The sequence below is a fragment of the Leptonotus elevatus genome, chromosome 8 (genome assembly GCF_054856555.1).
Source record: "Leptonotus elevatus isolate MCC_2025b chromosome 8, RoL_Lele_1.0, whole genome shotgun sequence".
Lineage (NCBI taxonomy): Eukaryota > Metazoa > Chordata > Actinopteri > Syngnathiformes > Syngnathidae > Leptonotus > Leptonotus elevatus.
This window is the reverse complement of record NC_141246.1, coordinates 5,247,847-5,269,495: the sequence shown is the minus strand read 5'-3', so window position 1 is coordinate 5,269,495 and position 21,649 is coordinate 5,247,847. Positions and strand designations below refer to the sequence as shown.

Here is a 21,649-nt window from a genome sequence, read left to right as displayed (position 1 = left end):
TTTTGAATGTTTCAACATTATTTCGTTTTGCCTTTTGTTTTTCAAATTGAATTTGTTTAAAAGTGGGTGAAAGTGTTTTTTTTTTTAATGCTTTTTAGTTATTAATTTTCTTTTTTGTCAAAAGACATGTTTTTTGTTTTGTTTTTTAAGTCACTTTAAAATCAGGCCTACAGTGTGGCTTTTATACTGATTTTCATGCCTCCTGTCATCAACATGAACAACATGCGACTACTGTATCAGGATCATCAGGATGTGAACATCAATGGCGATACACATTTAGTGTATCATTAGCTTAATAGGGTAATTGCCAAAGTAATTTTTTTAAAATTCTATATATATTTTTTAAAGTGCTTTCTAAAAACTTGCAGATTCTCAAGTCATCAGGTCGCAAAGAGTGAATTGAGGTAAGTGGTGGACTCTTGTTTGTTGCATTTCAGGCAATTATGCTATTAAGCTCAAATGTAATTATGTTGCCAGAATAAGAAGAAAACAACATTTCAATATGGCACATTGAGATGGTTTAAACCACAATCTCAACAATTTTATTCAAAAATATGAATTTCTCCATTTTGCAAAAAGAAACTACAATATCTACAAACCTTGATACTGAGTGTGTGTGTGTGTGTGTGTGTAGTGACGTAAAACAATCATTACATTAGCATTCAATGAGGTCATCTTCCAATAACATTCATTCCAAGTCAATGAGACACAGTCAAATGTTGTAATAATAATTATAAACTTAAAAACAAACAAAAAACAGTAAACTTGAAAATTCTGTCATGTTGTTAAAATAAAGGCTGCCTGAGCTGATTACATAAAGTTAGCGTTTTTGTTCTTTTACTTTTCATGCATTTGCAAACAATAAGAACGAAGAGGGGACCTTTTACAAGTGAACAGTTGAAAAAAAGGGCAACTGCAGACATCCATTACTCCACCACCCATAATTAGGCCCCCATGCATGTCTACAAACAACCTCGGGAAACGTTAACCCAACATTGCTCAACATTATATACAGTGAACAGTTGCAGTTTGCTATTCATTAATTCGCTCTCGGCGTATTTTTATGCTCACCCTATGGTGCCACAAGATGACATCAAAGCCCTGGCGAATATGAACGTAGTAGTGATTTTGAAGAACTATGTATGTTGGGAAGCATTACAGTATCTATCTATAAAATCTTGTAGCTTGGGTTGTTAGCACCGTCCGCATGTTGTAAGTTTGAATTCAATCATAATTTTCATCAGTTTAGATGAAAAACATTCAGGGCCTCACAAAAGTGGATTTTGGCATTGAGGGGCCCGTCAAGTGGTTCTGGTACTGTTTTCAGTGCTATACAAGTTGGGAAATGAAGGCACAGTGGTGGAGGAGACTATCATAGTCAATAGGTAAGGGGACCGATGGATGGGCCCTCTAGACCTCGGAACTATCCGAACCGCCCCACATTCTGGTGGATCCTTGGTTGTAGGCGGCAGATGACGAGGTGGCGTAGGGCGGGAACTGTCTCTTTTCCTTCTTTTTGCGCCGCAACAGTAGCAACACGACGACGGCGATCAGACAGGCCAGGACGATTAGACCCACCAGGCCCACGATCATGGGAAGGGTCCAGCTGTCCGGGGCCTCCCTGCTGGAGCTCCCCACTAGGGGGCGCTCGAGCGCAGGCTCGCGCTCCAAGCCCGGGGACCAGGGCTGGCGCTGGCTGACCACCGCGCGGTCGGCTCGGTCCAGGGCGATGTGTTGGATGTTGGTGCCGCGGTTGTTGTCGGCGCCGATGTCGTGGGCGGCGCGGCGCTGACGTCGCGGGGCGGAAGACAGGCTGTGGTGGAAGGAGTCCACGCTACGTTTGCCGCGGTTGGCGTTCTCGCTGGAGCGCACGGTGTAGATGGTGTGAATGTACCACTCGCGACCTGCAGCCACCTGCATGTCACACAAACACGCTTGAATTGGATGCGATCAGGGCGGACTGTCGATTTGTTGAAATGAATGAAAATGCCAGTGGTTGGGAATAACTGAGCAACAGGGAACCATCCGTACCTGGAATAGCGGAGTCGAGGCGAGGGCAAAGCCATCGGATCCTGGTTGTTTGACCAAAGGCAGAGCTTCAGCCGTGTCCTGAGCCAGCGTGGCCTTGAAGGCAATGTCGCCAAACGCCGTCGCCTGAGTTTCTGGCTGGGCCTTGTCCTGAGAAGCGGCGAAATGAAAATCATTCAAAACTATTGCTCGGTGAAACAAAAAAACATTCTTGACAACTGTGATGTTATCTTCAGTCCACAGCAGGTGGCAAAATGGCCGCCTCCCGATAGATAAAAAGGGCTGAATTGAGCAACCAATCACAGCTCAGTTTCATTAAACAGGCGAGCTGTGATTGGTCGTTGCCTGAGCTCTGAGTAACTGTGACGTCATCTTCAGTCGACAGCAGTTGGCAAAATGGCCGCCTCCTGAGATGGATAAAAATGGCTGAATTGAGCAACCAATCAAAGCTCAGCTTCATTAACCAGTCGAGCTGTGATTGGTCGTTGCCTGAGCTCTGAGCAATTGTGATGTCATCTTCATTTAAAAAAAAAATAAAAAATTGAGCTGTGATTGGTCGTTGCCTGAGCTCTGAGCAACTGTGATGTCATCTTTAGTCGACAGCAGTTGGCAAAATGGCCGCCTCCTGAGATGGATAAAAACAGCTGGATTTTGCCGCATAACTCATTCCACAAATGGAATATTAATCAAAATGTCATGTTTACACTTGGTCACATATAACATATTATTGTTAAGAAATGTGTAAGATTGACTTCCCCTTAAAAGGAATCCAGGTTCTTACCAGGATCTTAAATCTGTAGAGCAGAGAGGGGGAATCAGCCAGACAGCCGAACTCCTTATTGGTGGGGTTATATTTGGGAACGTAGCCGTCGGCTCCGGTACACAGGAACACTTTCTCAATGCTACAGGAGAAAGAATCTCCCAGGTTCTGCACCGGGTCCACCATCACTCGGCCGTAGATCGACGAGCCTGCAAAGACCACAAATGTTCATTGTGAGCCTCATCAGCCGCAATGCTGGTTAAAATCCATCAGGTGGGAGTGTCGTACCTTCTGAAAAGGCGGCATCGGTGCCCTCTCCAAAGCCCATGGAGCCGTCAGACAACCACAGCTCTTTCTTGGACAGGAGGAACATCTGCGTGTTGAGGCTGAACTCGGCCGCTACTGGGTCGCTCACCTGAAGAGAACGGCAAAATCAAATTTGATCAAGATTTTTAGGTTCGGAGAATTTGGTTTCAATTGCACTTTTATTACCTGCTGGAAGCGAATGTCCATGTCAAAAGTCAGAGGCTCCCTCGGATGACACACGGGAGGGATGCTGAACTCTCCGTTAGGGGACGCAATACACGGGACCAGCTTCACTGTGTACGTCCCGGAGTAATCCCGCACCTAAAGGATCAAAATGCTAAATCATTCCGTTTCATTTTTATTTGCAAATATCCTACTTTCAAAAAATTAGCTCGGCGACTTTCGGGTGACATTTCAACCTATTTGACCTTTTCTAAACTTTTGAAAGCACATGTTGTAACTTGCCTGTTCTCTAACAAAGAGCTGAATGGCAGAATTTACAACAAGTGGCCATGAAGGGACCAATAAACCCGTCGGTTAACAAAGAATTGGTAATTAACAGCCCCTTTCATCATGCATTAACCACTCTTAGTTTGTCTAGTCACTTTGATTTTGTTGATGATATGCAGTTACTATGTCCCTTATAATGTTGATGTAACTTGCTAAGTAGTTGCTATATCCCTTATGATAATGATAATGTATTAATTGCTCTAAGTTTGTCTAGTTACTCTTGTTTTGTTTTTACTATGCAGTTACTATGTCCCTGTTGATGTTGTCACTTGCTATGCGGTTTTTATGTCCCTTATGGTGATGTATTAGCCATTTTAGTTGGCTAATCACTCTTGTTGTGCTATGCAGTTACTATGTCTCTTTTGATGATTATGTATTTTGCTATGCCCCTTATGATATTTGTAGTTTCTATGCCCCTTATGATAATCATGTACTAGCCACTCTTAGTTTGTCTAATCACTCTTATTTTGTTGTTGTTTTGCTGTTACTATGTCTCTTTTGATTATTATGTTGTCAGTTGCAATGGTCAAGCTTAGTTTGTCTAGTAACTGTTTTTGTCATAAACGTTTTTATTCTGTCATATAGAAATGTGCATTGCCCAAAGCGAGATGACACTTTTGTCAGTATGTTGAGGTTTTCTTAGTTGAGATTTTCTCTCAGGATGTCGAGGTTTCCAAGCGGTTCTTGCCTGTGTTGGAGGATGCTTCCATTCATCCAGTTCTGCTCTTTCAATCAAAGTTCTTAGTCAAGGTTTCTCCATCAAGTGTTTTCTTTGAGGTCATCTGAATCCAGCATTGCTCTCTGTTGTTACTTTGTATTTTTGTATGTAAAGACTGTTTCCCAATTCCTGCATCTTGTCTGCGTTCTGACTCATGTGACAAGTATATTTGAGTGGTTTCCCGACTTACGGCGAAGTCGGAGACGAAACTCCACTGTTGCATGGGCTGGTTGTGGGTGGGTTCAGTCCTGACAAGGACCAAGGTGAAGGTCAAGCTGGGGTGGTCTGCGCATATCACCATGGAAGACACGCTGGTCCCTAAAAAGTGAACATATATAGCATTAAAGCCCTCATATTTATAACCTGACCTTTTATATTGTCTTGGCCTCTTGGACTGTAAACGCTGGCTGACATTTGCTCGGATGACACCTGGTACTTTTACGCCGGAAGCCCCCCTCTACTCCTCCCCCAGAAGTGTGGAACTCCAGAAATAACCCAAGAGAGGATGTAGGGTAATCCAATAGGAGACTGCATTTATAGAGCGACCACTCTCAATGTCTTTACCTGGGTGAGCCATAACAAACTGTCCCCTGAAATGAGCCTCCGTCTTGAAGTTGACCACCAGGCGGCCCTCCTCGTTTATGCGCATGCTGGTGGGGTACATAGCTCCTGCAGAGGTTTTAAAAAAAACATTCAAGCGATTAAAACACCGTACCGTGAATGCTATTGAGGGGGGCGGCATCAGATCTTACCTTGCAGCTCTGACTCGGGCGGGCTCCCGATGCCCTCCTGCCAGAGGATGGCCGTGTCGTACACAAAGGTGAGCTTGAGCTCCGACTGGAGGTCAAAGTGCTGCCAGCCGCCAACAGCCACGGGGGAGTGGAAGACGTAGGACACAAAGAGGGGCACGCGCAGGGTGACGTAGGACTGGACCAAGTTGAGCACCTGGGAAAATAAAATATTGGCGTCAAGTCTTTTTGGGACTTAAATGACTAAAGTCTTACTAAGTGTACATGCTCTTGGCAACATTCCCATGATCCTATATTGAACCGTTTTCAATTATTCAGCCAACCTGAAATCCATGAAATCCAGGGCTGTCAAAATTAAAGCGTTAACTGGGGATTCATTGTACTTTCTATTTGATAATTTTACATTAATTTCAAGATTTTACTCAAGTAAATATCTATTACAAGCTTTGAAGAAAAAAGTTGAAGCAGAAGTAGAAAAATGTGATTAATTGCAATTAATTACAGAACATTGTGTGATTAATTAGTTTTTAAAAAATTATCGTTTGACACAACTAATGAAAATTTACTCCTTTAACTCTGGAAATTAATTGTACTTTCTATTTGATAATTTTATATTAATTTCAAGGTTTCACTCAAGTAAATATCCATTACAAGCTTTGAAGGAAAAAGTAGAAGTAGAAGTAGTAAAATGTGATTAATTACAGAAAATTGTGCAATTAATTAGTTAAAAAAAAATAGTTTGACAGGACTAATGAAAATTTACCCCGTTAACTCTGGAGATTAATTGTTAATTGTTAATTTCTATTTGATAATTTTACATGAATTTCAAGATTTTACAAGCATTGTAGAAAAAAGTAGAAGCAGAAGTAGAAAAATGTAATCAATTGCAATTAATTGCGATTAATTACAGAAAGTTGTGCGATTAATTAGTAAAAACAACAACAACATAAATCTTAAATCTGGTCAACTGAACTTAACTATTTCCTAACATTCTGCCAATATTTTTTCCATACCTGTCCGTCGGTGCCTATGGAGCCACCGCAGTCATTCAACAACTCCGACATGTCGTAGTAGCTCGTGAACTCCCAGAGGCAGGCCTCTAAGTTGAGGTTCCGGTAAAAGCGTAGAGAGTTGGACGAGCGCATGCCGTTGCTGTACTGGTAGGGCGACGTTTCGCCGATAATCTCTGTGTTTTTGGTGGCGTCAGTGATGAAGCCGTGGCCCGTCTGGATTTCGTTGAAATCCAGCAAGTTGGAGCAGCGGTGGTTGCCCACGCGGGTGCCGTCGGGGCTGAGTGTGAGCTCGAAGTTGGACATGGGTCTGGTGGAGATCACCGGCAACATGCCTGAAAAATATAAAATTAAGTATTTGTAGGTGGGGTGTCAAAATTAGTGCATTAATTTTAAGTTAATTTAAAGTTCCTTTAATGGTACTAATTTTTTTCAAGACGCGATTAATGACCACCCCTTACTTGGAAAGCCTGTACTGGGGGAAGTCCAGTTGCAACGCAGCAGACTCATCCACGTCAAAATTTAGCAGTAATACATTTAATAATAAAGCATATATTTGTGGAGACTGGGGTCAAGTTGTATTTTACAGTTTTGAAAATGTGTTACTTCATGTTAAAGATTAGATAGCTCTTATTATGAAAAGAAAAATGCACTGAGCTGTCACCGTCTTACAAATGCAATTGTGCCATCTAGAGGCAGAAGAATGACCTCAACACAAATCAATATCACACTCGTTTTTTACAGTACAGTACATCTTTTTAGTTTTAACTAAATTTTATGAATTATTATAAAATTACTGTATCACTCACAAAAAGATGCAGCCATATTTCTATTTAATTTTTTTCCCACTTTTATATTAACAAGAGTAGAAAACCTAGGGGAAAAATATTGTACATTTTGTTGTACATTTAAAACAAATATAAATTTTGCGATTAATCATGAGTTAACTAATGAAGTCATGAGATTAATTAGGGTTAAATTAATTGAATTTCCTGACACCCTTCATTTGTAGTCTGTTAACTAATTTGCTCCCAAAAACGTTCTATTTTAAATATTGCCATAGTCCCGAAAACGTATTTTTATTTTATTTTATTTTTTTATGCTAGAGCTTTGATGCAGCCTCTGACCCGAAGAGGACGCTTAAAGCAATGGTAGTTATTACAAAAAAACGGCTGCCAGGTGGCAGGAGAGTATAAGAGATCAACAAGGGCCATGTTGCAAAAAAAGCTCTCTTGCCCAGTGTTTTGAACAGGTTTGTGAGTAATGATGAAACTTAGCTGTATTCTAATGCTAATTTCTGCAAAACGGAAACAGAAATATACTTATTTTTCCTGATGAAAGAAGAGACTCTAATCTTTTGGTAGGTACCATTCTGTGGGCCTCGCAAAATCAGACAAAATCCAATAAAACAGTCGGGAGCAAAGGGGGTTGCTTCAGTGAAAATGGCTGGGAGTAAACGAGTTAATTCCTACCACTACTTTTGGGTAAAGCCAAGCGTTCCCTCACCATCCATATGGGGCATGTTGATAGTCAGCTTAATGAGATTGGGGAAGTCCGGGTCATCTGGGCCCGTGTAGCGAATCTTCGCAGAGAACGGTTCGGCCCCAACGGTGCCTTGGATCCTCGGTTGACACATGCCTGCAAAGAGGTTAGGGTTGATAAACTAGACACCCTCCAACCGGGGATACGTCCAACACACTAGTGACTCACCTTCTTCCTTGCTGATCACAACGATGGGACTGGAAAGCTCCAGACCAGCGTCCCCGTTGGCATTAAAAGCTCTGGCGGCGCATTGGATTCTGGAGCCCGCTTGGAAGTAGATGGAATCCAAGGTGATGGATTTGGTGTTGGTAAAGAAGGTGTTGGTGTCCACCTCCCTCATAGGACTGGTCACACCATCGGAGCCGGTGGGGGCGCTGACCAGCCAGCGGTACTGGGTGAGGGTGTCGTTGATGCTCTCCGCCGAACAGATGGATCCGGTTTTGTCAAAGTCGTTGTATTTGGGGTTGCAGGCCTACAAGGCAGGACAGCATTGACAGTGGTATCTTGAGATGTGAGAATTCCCATCAGGTCTTTTGGCTCTTTTGTTTTAATTGAATGCGCATTACAAAAAAGTACAATATCAAACCGGTAAAAAAAATTTTTGGGCAATACACCATCATAAACAAGTCATGCTAGCAATGTAGCAGTCTTGGCGTTCTGATATTGAAACAAAGGGGGTGTCTCACTTACCGTCACGCACACCACTGGGTAGCCGTTGACCGGGTTGGGGTTGTCTTTGGTTTTGGACGTATCGTCGTACATGAGCAAAGAAACCACGTGGGGCACCGCCGGGAAAGTGACGTCTGCCACGCTGTCCATCTCTTCGATGTACACGATGGCTTTGTTCATCTAGCAGGCAAGGCATGCTTGTCAACAACAATACTCTTTTTTTTTAGATTAGATTAGCTGTAGGAACACAACTTTTAGTTTTTATTTCCACATTTATTTGTATTTTTTTAATCAAATTTTTTTTTTTTAATCTTTACTTCTTTTTTTTCATTTGTATTTATTTATTTATTTAATTTAATTTCTGAATCATATTTTTTTATATCCGTTTTTATTTTCACTCTTATTTATTTATTTTGGATTTTTGGTCCTCCATAGTTCGCAACTTCGGAGTCCAACCCAAGATATGTTTAGGACCGCCCCCTCATTTGAATAACATTATGTCCTGACAGAGCATCTGCAGCATGAAATAAATAAATGTGAGAGCAGAGCGTTTTTATTTATTGATTGATATCTAATTCTATTTATTTGTGTATTTACTTCGACATTTATTTTTACTTGTATATATATATATATATATATATATATATTTATTTTTTTAAATATATTTAAATATTATTTATATATATTTGTATTTAATTTTTGAATTATATTTTTTATATCCGTTTTTATTTTCAGATTAACTCATTTATTTATTCATTTATTTATTTTAAATTTTGGCAGTTTTGGTTCGCCATAATGCCATACATTACGATGCAATACAATCTAATATATTACGATACCGGTACAATACGATGAGATAATTACTATACCATACATTACAATGCGATACCTTACGATACAATATACAGTATTGCAATAAGATAAATTATGATGCAATACTTTTGGATACGGTTTAAAACGATACATAATATATGATGCAATACAATACAATAATTACAATAGGTTACGTAACAATCCGATATAACACATTACCATGACAGTACGGACAAAATACATTATGACATGATGCAATTTTTTTTCAATTTTTCCTTTACGCTGTAACGACCTTAACCCTGTTGTAACCATTAAACAACAAATTTGACATGAATTCCCCAACCACTGCCTACTTACTGTGTGTTATATAATTGCGCCTCCTGTGATGTAGCTCCAGATGTTTTTTTTATAAGGACTATGCGGCCTTGAATGGAACTTGGATCACAATTTAGTTGGGCTATTTCAACGCGGTGGCTTACATTCTGTTTTTAGCTGCATCTAATGTTAACCCTCGACCCCACCTCCTGCCTCATTCCAAAGCTTTTTATAAGGTATAGTGGTTAAAGCGCGCTGACAGCAATGCCAGCTGTTGCCGGGCTATTTTCGCGCGTTTGTAGCTATGCGCCGTCACCTGTATCTCTGCCACCATGTTGTCATCGGGCTTCATGTGCACCGTGAAGGCTTCCCTCATCTCCCGCTGGCCGTCGTAAAGGATCTCGATCTCCACGAAATGCTCCTTGTCGTCCTCTTTGAACTCCACGTCTAGGGAAAATGTCAGCCTTCATCCACTGCTTCGTGACAAGCGTGCCCTGTCCGTGCCGTGACATGGCGTTAAAAAGGCGGCCAGTGGGCCGGTCTCACCTTCCGACAGGGGGTTGTAGTCCTCCCCGGAGGTTGCCGAGCCGTCCTTGGTGTGCACCCTCACCACCGACACCTTGGACGTATCGCCGGCTCGCAGGATGGGGATCCTGACGAAGGCGACGTCACCTTTCACCTGCGGCTCTCGCACGCTGTACTTGATCTCAGCGAAGCGAATGATGGGCTCTAAAACAGGAAGAAAAACAGTGAGCCCACCTGTTGAGGGTTTGGTTCATCAAGTTTTTCGTGACGTACTGTCTTTGTTGTCCGTGATTTTGATCAGGGCCTCCTTCTGTTCGCCGATCGAGGCCCCGTATGGCGACTTGCTCTTGGGCGATCCGAGGACCAGGCGGAACTCCTCGTCCTCCTCATGAACCGAGTCGTCCTCCAGTTTGACTACGCAAGGCTTCTCCGTCTCGCCTACGAGGAGGTGCGGAAACATTATGTACTGTACATTGAAGTGACAACAAAGCAGGAAAAGGTAGTTCATGCCCGACTAGTATTCTGCCTTATCGGGTGGCCCCAAAAATGTTTCAATACTAGACTAAGTGCAAGTTCTGCAAAAATTGCGTGGTAATGCTAATAGCTGAATGCTAATAGCTGAATGCTAATAGCTGAATGCTAAGCTGAATGCTTATTAAGTAAATTGAAATGTTAAAAATTACAAAGTATTAATTGTAGTTGAAAGATAAATGAATAATAAAAAGAACACTTGTAACCCGGGAGCCGTGAATTTTTGAAGCAAGTTGAAATTTGTGTAAATCGGAAGTATTAGTGGGAGTTATTACACGGCAAAAAATGGTGGGTAATAAAAATCCGAATAACATATGTGGGAATTCTGAAAGCAGTACAGGTACACAATGGCGAGGGGTATGATTGCTCGTACCGGGTAGGAAAGTGATGATGGAATCGTTGGTGTTGGGTCTCTCGCTGTAGTCCATCATCACCTGAGCGGTGCCCTGTCGTGTGTAGCAGCGCACGGTGGACCTGATGCCGATGTCGCCACTGCGGTACACTATTGCCTTGACCTCCCCGTCAGCCTCGTCCACCTTGTAGCTGCCCTCCTTGAACTGCACCTTTGGCACTGTAAACAAGGTTGTCAAGACAAAGGATATCACCACAGGTGAAAGACTCAAGTCACATATTTGACGTTGCCTTTTACAAATAGTGAAAATCTGTGAGGGAGAGAGCAGCAATGATTATTTAACTTTGGTTCAAGTATTATTCTTTTTGACAAAATCACGGGAGGAAAAAGGCAACATTAATGGCTTGAAAGTCAAAGATAAATCGAACTTCCTTTGTTCAGGACCTTGAGTTGCATTTAATGTATGAAAGGTGCTATACAAATAAAGTTTTGATTGATTGATTGATTGACACCAAGGTTTGGCGCAAAATCTAGTGCCTGAGCACCACGGTGATTCGATAAAGTAAAAAAATAACAACAGTCAACTTCCAGACAAGTCAAACAACTTTCACTCTGCCCGCTGGACCTACTAATTAATTATTTCAAGTTTCACGTCTCCTCTTGCCTCTGCAAGTCTAATGGTAAGTTGGCTAACATTGGTTGCTAGCTTATGCTAATGCTCAGTTGATGTGGTTGTGCTTATTTTAATAATGATGTCACCCGTTGCTCTTGTTTTTAAATATGACTTCAATGTTAGTAATTCACTGTACGGCTCTTGTTCGGTGTGAAACAGACCCGTTTTGACGTCAAAACATCATCTGTCAAGAAGACCTACAAAGACAGGTAAGCTAGTTTCGCTTCACAATTTAGCTCACTGATAGCTGGCCAAACATTAACTAAGGTTCACGTTGGTTACATTGAGATGACATTAAAGTAATAAACAGTACGAAGATGGGTTTCATACCATTAAATAACACATAAAAAAATGTGTTAGTAGCTTACTAATGTAAGCACAGATAGCCTATTGAGTGCAAAAATGCTAATATATGAATTCATGTTGTCAAATTGTATGACTTGACTCAAGACTTGCATCACCCAAATAATGACTTGACTCAGCTTACTTGAAATTTAGTGGCGATGTGACTTGTTTAATTTTTGCCTTCTCCAGTAACTTGGGACTTGTTGGAAACTTGAAGGTTAAGACCATATTTGTCACTGACTTCCACCACTAGTTAAGACTATTAATACAGGCAATTACAAACATTTTTAGGTGGGTGGACATGAGAACTGATGTTCATTCACGTCTGAGCTTGGTCTCTAACCACCATGAATGCATACGGACCATCTAGACTTACCGTCCGTGATGGTATCGTTGATGGTGATGGTGGTCTTGCTGGGTTCCCCCAGCACGGCATTCATGGGCATCCTTAAAACCAGATCGAACGTCTCCGGTCCCTCCAACTCAGGCTGGCCCAGGTCATCCAGGATGGTCACCCTGAATGTCTGCATGGTTACTCCAGGTGCGAAGTCCAGGTTGCGGCTGATGCCCACGTAGTCCAGTCCGGCTGCGTAAATCATAAATATTTGAGTATCGCGGTGGTGACGCAACATCCCAAAGTCTTGTGTAGAACGTTAACCTTCAGCCGAGATGGGCTCGCTCTTCCTGGAGCGAACAGTCACGGTGGCCGTCTTGGAGAGGTCAGTGCCCGTCCTCCACACCTTCACCTCCACGTAGCCTGAACTCTCATCCACCGTGTACTCGGGCTCGCCGAAGTACAGTGACGGCTCTGCAAAAACGCAGGAAATAGTGTCGTTGGAACATTGTAAAGTCGACATCTGTTTATTTATTCATCTATCACTGCTATCCTGAGGCAACAACAGACAACACCAAAACTCTAACTTGCTGACTTTCAAGTCATTAAGCAGGCGAAGACCCGCCTTTTAAAGCCATATACATTCAAAGTCACAGATACTACAGTATCGAATGTGAGGATGGCGACCCCAAGTGGACAAAAAATAATATCTAAGCTTCAGATGCGTATTTGTATGCAAAATCAATTTTTATCTGATTAGATGGGATGATGGGTAGAATAAAAATGGTATTGTCTTAGCCATAATAATTATATGAGAAAGTATGAGAAAGATTACGATAAAGCCATCGATTGTCATGTTAGATAAATGAATTTGTAACATAATTTTTTTTTTATATATATATATACATCATTCATTTAACTGGAAGTCTGGATTCATACTCCTTCAGGAGATTTTCCGATACACAAAAAGCTTGCGTGTGTACTTCACACATGAGCGAACATTCATCCTGCTGTCCGATGATGGAGGAGCTAATTAGCGACAAGGAGGGGGAGGGAGCCATGGAATTCCAACTTCAATTCATCTCTCTTCACTTTTGTATAAAGCAAATGTTCTTCACACCAATAATCTTCTCAGGAGATCCGCTGATAGCCTTTCACCATGCCGGCCTTCTGACTTAAGGAGAATGAAGTGGTAGCAGAACGAGGCTTTTTTGGAGAGTTAAAAGATTTTTTACGATGAAAAAGTTCTCCTTTTAGGAGAATGAATTTGTAACATTATCACAATAATACAAAAAAAGAGTACGTTACAAGTTTATGAGAAAAAAATAGGAGAATAAATTAATATTACGAACAAAGTAATTTTACAAGAGTTGTGACAAAGGTTCAGAAAAAACATGATAAAAATATCTGAATTAGGAGAAGTATGAAAGGTAAAAAAAAATTCATTACAATTCTAAGAACTAAAATTATAATTGTGACAATTTATTTTTAAACATGAGAATAAAGTCAGAAAGCGACAAGAATAAAATCAAAATTTTACAATAAAAAGTTTGTAATTTGGTATTTTTAGAGTCTGTAAATTAATGAGAATAAAGTTGTGACTTCACAAGCAAAACATTTTTCCTTGAGTTGTAAATTTGCCAGAAAAATTACCAAAACAAAATATAGTCAACTCCTGCTTTTCGTGAATCGTCCTGCAAATAGCAAAAAAACGCATATAAAAAAAATAATATATTTTTTAAATGCATGGAAAATCTCTGGGGGAAAAAACAACCTCCCCCCGCCTCCCACCCAAAAAACGTTAAAATAACATTTGTAATTTTTTTCTGTAGATTTTTAAAAAGAAAAATCCACAATTATGCTGATATGCAGGATTAATTGTATTAGGCTACGAGAAAATAAATTTTCCAAGAATAGATTCGTAAAAGTTGTAAGATCATCGTAAGAAGTCTTTGTCATAAAAATAGGAAGGTCTGACTTTTGTGTACGACATCCATTTTTTGCTGAAACAACCTTGTGCATTATTTTCAATTCATAAGTGTTGAGCTGAAAAGGCACAATAAAGTGGACTTTTGCTCCCAAAGTGAAGTGATGCTCCAGAAGACACGGGTCAAATTTGTGGCAGAGTGTCAGTGTTGCCATTTAACAGCGTCTAACACTCAAAAGCCAATAGGAGGAAGAAGCACACAAACATTGCAACAATGGAATCTGGCCAGAGTCCAAGTTAACGTATACAACTCTCAATCTCATTTATTTATGGTGGGCCGTTACGCCCAAGGGCCCACCAAGGAGCCCGACCGCAATAGCCCAGGGTCTTCCCTTGTCTCTTGGGAATTTATACATAAAGTTCCATTGTGCCCCACCGCCTGCAATTTGTGTGGGAGGGACACTAGTGCGGAAAACCCGCAAGTGAATGCAGGAAATCATAGCAAGAGTGAATGGAAAACGACGTATGCACAAAAGGAGGAATTTTACATACTTAGTGCGTACGTTGATCAGCCTGGTGATTTAAAACAGAAAGTCTTCCCTAAATAACATCAGAAGTGGCAAATCCAGTTCCAGAAAGTAAAAACCCTACCACAGTTTGGCTTTATTCCCATTTCCCAAATAAGAGGACACTTGCCACGGCCTTGAAATTGTGGTACCAGTCGCAGTTACACAGTGTACTTCACCTCCTATTAGTCACGCAATTCCAACCGGACATTTTCAGGAATTTATAAAAAAAAAACGGACGCTCGAACAGAGCGTAAGAAAATGGTCTGTCCTCCAGAGGTGACAAATCCAAGTCCAGAAAGTAAAAACCCTGCCACAATTTGGCTTTAGCCCCAGGTGCTAGCTAGCTTGCATGGTGCTCATTTACCTGCTAGGGAGCTATCTAGCTAGCTAGCATCGGGGATAAAGCCAAACTGTGGCAGTTTTTACTTTCTGGAACTGGATTTGCCACCTCTGCTGTCCTCCCCTACGCTTGTGCTAGCTAGCTAGCTCCCTAACATCCGGGGAGCTAGTTAGATAGCGAGCTCTCTAGCTAGCTAGCACCTGGGCTACAGCCAAAATGTGGCAGGGTTTTTACTTTCTGGACCTGGATTTGCCACCGCTGAATAACATCAAACGGAGTATTAGGATTAAGAGAGTAAATTAAATGTGTATTTTCTGAGAAATACAGTAAGGCAGTAATTGTCAAAGTAGCTCACTCGACCGTGAAAGAGCCCAAATACAGTCACGGACTTTGATGGCTTTGAAAACCTTCATTTTGTTTTCTTGAAGCCATTCCAAAGTTGGTCAAAATGATAATAAAGTCAAAATATGCTACTCTGTTTCCTTGTGGTGAGTTCCTTATAAGACTTGAAAACATGCCAGCCATACGGTTTCCCGGTACAATAGCTCCTCTTTGCAGCACCTGGTGCAGACAAAAGGATGCCCTCTGTTTTTCCCCTCAGTGCCGATGAGTTCACACAAGCTGGAGCCGGCGTTACTGAAAGCCAACACCTGTCTATTCTTATCTTGTTTCTACACGCTGAACGTGTGTGCGTGAAAGCGGTAGCTGGGAAATAATCCAGGGTTTGCGGTAGCGACTGGTTAGGACGCCGCCTGAGTACCTTTCGGGTTTATTAATCTCGTCTGGATCCCAAAAATAGCAAAATGAGAGCTTCAAAGGATCACAGGCAGCCGCCACACTGAGTTGTCGTCACGCACGAGCACATAGTAGAAAGTCATTTGTCATATTTCTATTTGCTAATCGGACAAAATTGAGGATTTTTTTTTTAAATCAAAAAACAATGAAATAAAATCTATAAGGGGGAAAAAAAGCAGATTTCAGTCATTATTTCCCAACAATGAAATTACAAGAAAATGTCATAGAGTTCCGAGATTTAAATAGTATTTTTGAAAACAAACGTGCCGGATTCAGGTTGTAATTCTGCGATAATTGCATGAAGAGCAAAACTAGATCATCATTGGATCACAGGCGACTCCCACAATTCTAGTTCTAGTCGCACTCGAGCCGAAAAGCATACAGACATTTGTTGCATTTCACTTCACTGATGGAAATGACCTTTTTGAGTCTGCGATAAAGTTTATTATTATTATTATAATTTCCCAAAATAAAAATCTATGAGGATTTTTTTTTTAAATAAAGTTGTAGATTAAAATGATTTTATACAGACAAAAATGACATAAGATTACAAGACTGAAGTTTTTTTAAAATTTTCTGTGATGACGTCATAAAAAGAAAAGCGAGCGCATTAGAGGATTGCAGGCGAATGTCATATCGAGTTATCGTCACTTTTGAGTCACCATAGCACGAATAAATTTGTCAAAAGTAATGAAAAGTTTTTTTTCCAATATATTACTTCAAATAATTCAATAAAATCGACACGGAAAATAGTGTGAATTTTATTAAGTTGATATCCTAATTTTGCATCAATGACGTTATCGTGTTTTATCACAACTTTATGAGTTTGAAAATGATAATAAATAAAAGATAAATCAAATTTTAAAAAATCTAATTGTGATGCAAGAATCTTTATACAATTCTTGAGAAAAAATCTAATTACATTTCGAGATTTATAGTAAATTATACATTTATGTAAATTTGGAATTAGCTTAATTAGCATTCTTGGCCCTCAGGGGTGGAGCTAAATACAATGCTATCCATTAACGGGAATGGAACAGCAACACCACATTGAATTGGGTTTACTGTACTGTAGCGAACCGAGCCGAACCGTACCACTTGTCGGAATACGCAAAATGTTCCGATCTTTACACTCACCGTCATTGCTGTCGGCCAAGATGGTGACCTTGGCGTTGGGGAAAGAGGCGCCCACCCGGCCCCCCATGGGCATGCTGAGGATGACGTTGAAGCTCTCCTCGTCCTCGTAGAGCGAGTCGTCGATGACGATGACGCGGCAAAGCTTCTCGCGCTCGTCCTTGTCGAAACGCAGCACGCTCGTGTGGTCGTCGGCACGCGTGATGTAGTCCGAGTAGGATAGGACGGCGGTGGGGATGGTCCCAGTGGCCGTTCCTGGAACGGGAGACGAATGATTAAATATCATAAATGTTAAATGTATTATTTATTATTTAGATTAGTCTGTAAAAAGTAAGGTCGAAAACGTCAGATATTTTGCAGAATAAAGTCATACAGCACATTATTGTAATTATGAAAAAATATGTCGTAGAATTATTATTTTTCATTTTATGAGTCAAAAGAGAATTAAGTCACCAAGTAAAAAAACAACATTTACGAGACAAAAAAAAAAAGCGCATAATTTGCATAGCTCTTTAGTCATTGGACCAAACATTCTTCTGGCTTTCAAAAAAGGTTTATTTTTTTATTTTTTTAAGTGTCTGACAATTATTTTTGGTGAAACAACGGAATGAGATTTACGAGAGAAAAAATGTGTGACTCTAAAAAGTTGTTACATTAAGAGAATCAAATCATAAAATTATGAGACTACAATCAGAACGTGATATAAATAAAGATGTCATTTTAAATATAATATAAAATGGCATAATATATAGTTATAGAAATGTGGGGGGAAAATAATTTTATGAATTGGGGAAAAAAGTAACATTTGAGAATAAAGTCGCAAAAAAGACTATCTTGGAAATTAAGTATTAATATTAAATTATGGGAATTGTTAATATTACAAGAATAAAGTTGCCAAATTACAAAAAAATGCCATATAATATACATTTAATGTAATTTTTTAATGAATAAAAATTCTGAATTTTACATAAATTATGTCATATTATTAGAAGAATAAATACATGCAATTACAAGAAAAACATAGCTTTTAAATCTTTATACTGCAGGAAAAAAGTCATGTCATGAAGAGAACGGAGTCATAATAATACGACGTCTGAGTCATAACATTTAAGGCATTTTAATTTTCACTTTACACAGTTGTTCCATTCAGCGAATCAAGTCGTAGTACTAAGAGGAAAAAGTCGTAATATACCAAAATTATATAATAATAGAGAAAAATGTTGTAATGACTCTGCATTTCATGAGAATAGAATTATGTCAGTACAGAAAACATTGTAATATAAAAAAAACACAATTTGCAGGTCGAATTTTACGAGAATTATGTCATAATATTAAAAGAGTAATCCAAATCAAATTTACTCGACTAAAGTCAAATTGTTATGAATAAAGTCAATCATCACGTTACCTTGTTGAGTAGAGCAGACGACCATGAGTTCCTGGCTGGCGTCTCCGGACCGTCGGACCGGCACCAGCAGCTCTCCGACGTCCTCCTCGATTCTGAACTCGGCTTGAGGGATGAACACGGTCGACTCTGTGTTTTTGAAGGACAAACCATTACTAATCCCTCGTCTCTCAAAAGTCATGTACAGGTTAAAAAGAGCTTGATGATCCTTGTGCTAAAATAGTTGCTTGAAGCTCATCACTTCCGTAACATCTATGCTAATTTACGCTAACTCATCTATGTTAGCATTAAGCTAGTAGGTTTTCATAAAACGAAATTATATGGTTTATTTAAATGTTTAGGTGTTAAATTATATACAATGTTTGATTACATTTTGTTTTATGTGTCAGTTTAATAAATACTTATGGCATACTCTAGATCACGGAATTTTGCGACGTATCCCCCGTGTTGCACACCTTATTTTTTCATTTTAGATCTCCACTTATTTTTAATGATTTTTTTTTCAACAAATATTAGCATTTTTAGCTCAATAGCTTGCAGGTCATGTGACCTATTGACCCCAAATCAGTGCTGCATCGTAGTGGCATGTCTGCTGGATGATTCACACCTCTTATTTTTCCATTTTAGGTCTTCGCTTATTTAAAAAAAAAAAAATTCCTGCAAATATTTGCATTTTAGCTCAATAATTTCCAGGTCATGTGACCTATTGACCCCAAATCAGTGTTGCATCATAGTGGCATGTCTGCTGGATGATGCACACCTCTTGTTTTTGCATTTTAGGTCTTCGCTTATTTGTATTTTCCTGCAAATATTAGCATTTTAGCTCAATAGCTTCCAGGTCATGTGACCTATTGACCCCAAATCAGTGCTGCATCGTAGTAGCATGTCTGCTGGATGATACACACCTCTTTTTTCTCCATTTCAACCTTTCTCTCATTTTCAATGAACTTAATACTGTACATATCAACGTTCTAGCTCAATATCAGGTCATGGAGCTTATTTACCCCACAAGAGCGCATACCCAATGAAACGTGAACAAACGGTTTTACATTTAAAAAAAAATCTTTGGAACTGCTTGTCAGTAAGATTTTATTTTGAAAATCTGTCTTTTATTTTGAAAAATCGGATGTCGTCCCTTTGTGCATACTACCGTAAAGCCTAGAAAAGGGCAAACAGAAAGGGCGAACTTGAAATGAAGAGGCCTCTAGCTTTACCGCAGTCGATAAACGGGCTCAATCTAGCGCTGCTGTATTACCGTCTCCCGGGTCCACAATCTCCACAGTGGCGACGTCCGGGAACTCCAGCACGGCCATGACCGGGTCGGAGAGCAGGATCTGGAAGTTTTCCGACGTTTCGAATTCCTGGTCGGTGAAGATCTTCACCTTCCAGGACGCCGTGGTCTGGCCCGGGTTGAACTGGACCTGCTTCTGGGATTTCCCCCGGAAGTCTTTGTCCTTCTCGGCCGTGCCGTCCTTGGTGGCGATGCCTGTTCGGAGTCCAGATTCAAGATTTGTATGGATTGTGGTCAATCCTAGTAAAACACGGGATTCCTAACTTTTTAAAAGCTACATTTTGAATTGATTCTCGGAATTCTTTGACTCTTTTGCTTTTTTCTTAGACTTGATCGTGCGTAGAGCAAGTGGTTGCACAAGCGTGCACGTGGGCCAGTTTAAGCCAAAATGCCAGGACCGATTTATTCATTTTTCTGGTGCCAGTAAGCCTTAGAAATATAATCAAAACTAAAAAAATTTTTATTTTTCTCATGCTATTCCAACTTCTGTCTCTGTCAGGATTCGTGAAACTCACTGACAAACGACGTCTCCCCCAGATATCCTCGACGTTTGAGCGTCACCTCCAGGAATTTGACATCCTCGTCCACCAGGTAGAATTCTCTTTCCAGGGAGATCCAGGCCCAGTTGAGCCGGAATGGCTGAGGCTTGAGTTTGTTTCCGCCTGTAGAAAGAAAAGCAAAGGGAAAGCATCTATTAGCCGCCATGCCAGGCTACTGAGGCGTCAACTAGGAATTTTGAGACGGTAACATGATCATACTCATACTCGTTTCCTTATATGGTCTCAGGAAGCAGCTCTCATTTCAAGCTACTTTACTGTCCATGTTACTAGCGAGTATATGCTATCTTATCTTATCTTATCTACAGATTGGTTAAAGAAATGACATGAATCTGCTCAAGCCATCCAAAAAACAATTTTTTTTTGCAATGTGTTATTAATAAGAAGGGCTGGTTATCGATTCTAATTTCCTCAATCTATTCGATTTCAGCTTTGATTTGATTTCCATTTTTCCTGAAACGATTCAATTCACTTCAGTTCAATACGATATTGATTAATTATGGAACATCAATTCTTCTTAAAACTCTATAAATATTACATTTTACATTTTACAATTTACATTTTGTGGAGGCAGTAACTGGTCAAATAATTTAGTTTATTACTGAATGTAACACAAACATTGAAATATATAAAAATATTTTTATCATTCTAATTTAATAATTGTAAATATGAAATAAAAATATTCTGAATCGTCTTAAAGTGCAATAGGTCAGGTCTTCCATGAACGTAAGAAAATACTTTAAAATTTGTGTGAACAGTAAATTTCAAGAAAACAGTAAGATACAAAACAAATTGTCCTTTAAAATTATATTTTCATAAGAATTGATAGGGGGAAAAAAGTGATATTTAAAAAATTAATTTATGTTTTCATGAATCGATATTGGGCTCGAAAGCACAATCGAGTCGATATCAATTTTCCCCAGCCCATTATAAAAAAATACAGTAACAAGATCATTAAATAAACAGAAATTAAAGAATTAAACAATTCAGGCATCAAGATGATTCAATGGGCTTCGTACCGCTCCTTCTGGTGTGCATGCCTTGGCCAGCAGGGGGCAGTATAACACAGACACATCATAATCTCACAACTGAATTTTCTATTACGTGTTCGGGTTGAGCTCTGTCACATTTATTTTCTTCATTCTAACTTTACAACTTAATTATCGTAAAACTACAACTTTGATCTTGTCATAATTTGAACAAATAATTGCAACAAATGTATTATCATAATCTTGCAACTAAATTTTTACGTTTCGATCACTTATTCAGTTTGATCTGTGTCAAATTTCGCCCCAAAATAATTATTTATCATCATAAAATTAAGACTTAATAATGAATTTTCCTTGTCTGATTTGGTAATTTTAGTAAATCTACAGGGCTTAGTTTTTTGAGAGAAAACACCTGAAACCTTGTCATGACTCAGAGATGTAATCCCTCGTGCCCGCTGACCGAGA

The 21,649-nt window shown here is 39.8% G+C and overlaps 1 protein-coding gene across 1 annotated transcript in view; it reads right to left on the bottom strand.

Moving 5' to 3' along the window:
- Positions 1 to 629: 629 nt before the first annotated feature.
- frem3 (Fras1 related extracellular matrix 3) overlaps positions 630 to 21,649 on the bottom strand; it is a 35,424-nt gene continuing 14,404 nt past the window's right edge. The window contains exons 3-24 of the mRNA XM_086082683.1: positions 20,154 to 20,300; positions 19,603 to 19,833; positions 18,351 to 18,476; positions 16,949 to 17,200; positions 12,505 to 12,654; positions 12,223 to 12,432; positions 10,850 to 11,047; positions 10,219 to 10,383; positions 9,967 to 10,149; positions 9,737 to 9,867; positions 8,314 to 8,472; positions 7,792 to 8,095; positions 7,588 to 7,719; positions 6,085 to 6,416; positions 5,075 to 5,267; positions 4,887 to 4,991; positions 4,513 to 4,640; positions 3,281 to 3,415; positions 3,077 to 3,203; positions 2,810 to 2,997; positions 2,032 to 2,178; positions 630 to 1,914 (exon numbers count right to left, since the gene is read on the bottom strand). Of these exons, the coding sequence (XP_085938809.1) occupies positions 1,411 to 1,914; positions 2,032 to 2,178; positions 2,810 to 2,997; positions 3,077 to 3,203; positions 3,281 to 3,415; positions 4,513 to 4,640; positions 4,887 to 4,991; positions 5,075 to 5,267; positions 6,085 to 6,416; positions 7,588 to 7,719; positions 7,792 to 8,095; positions 8,314 to 8,472; positions 9,737 to 9,867; positions 9,967 to 10,149; positions 10,219 to 10,383; positions 10,850 to 11,047; positions 12,223 to 12,432; positions 12,505 to 12,654; positions 16,949 to 17,200; positions 18,351 to 18,476; positions 19,603 to 19,833; positions 20,154 to 20,300 (4,247 nt within the window). The 3' untranslated portion in view covers positions 630 to 1,410. The remainder of the gene's footprint in view (positions 1,915 to 2,031; positions 2,179 to 2,809; positions 2,998 to 3,076; positions 3,204 to 3,280; positions 3,416 to 4,512; positions 4,641 to 4,886; positions 4,992 to 5,074; positions 5,268 to 6,084; positions 6,417 to 7,587; positions 7,720 to 7,791; positions 8,096 to 8,313; positions 8,473 to 9,736; positions 9,868 to 9,966; positions 10,150 to 10,218; positions 10,384 to 10,849; positions 11,048 to 12,222; positions 12,433 to 12,504; positions 12,655 to 16,948; positions 17,201 to 18,350; positions 18,477 to 19,602; positions 19,834 to 20,153; positions 20,301 to 21,649) is intronic.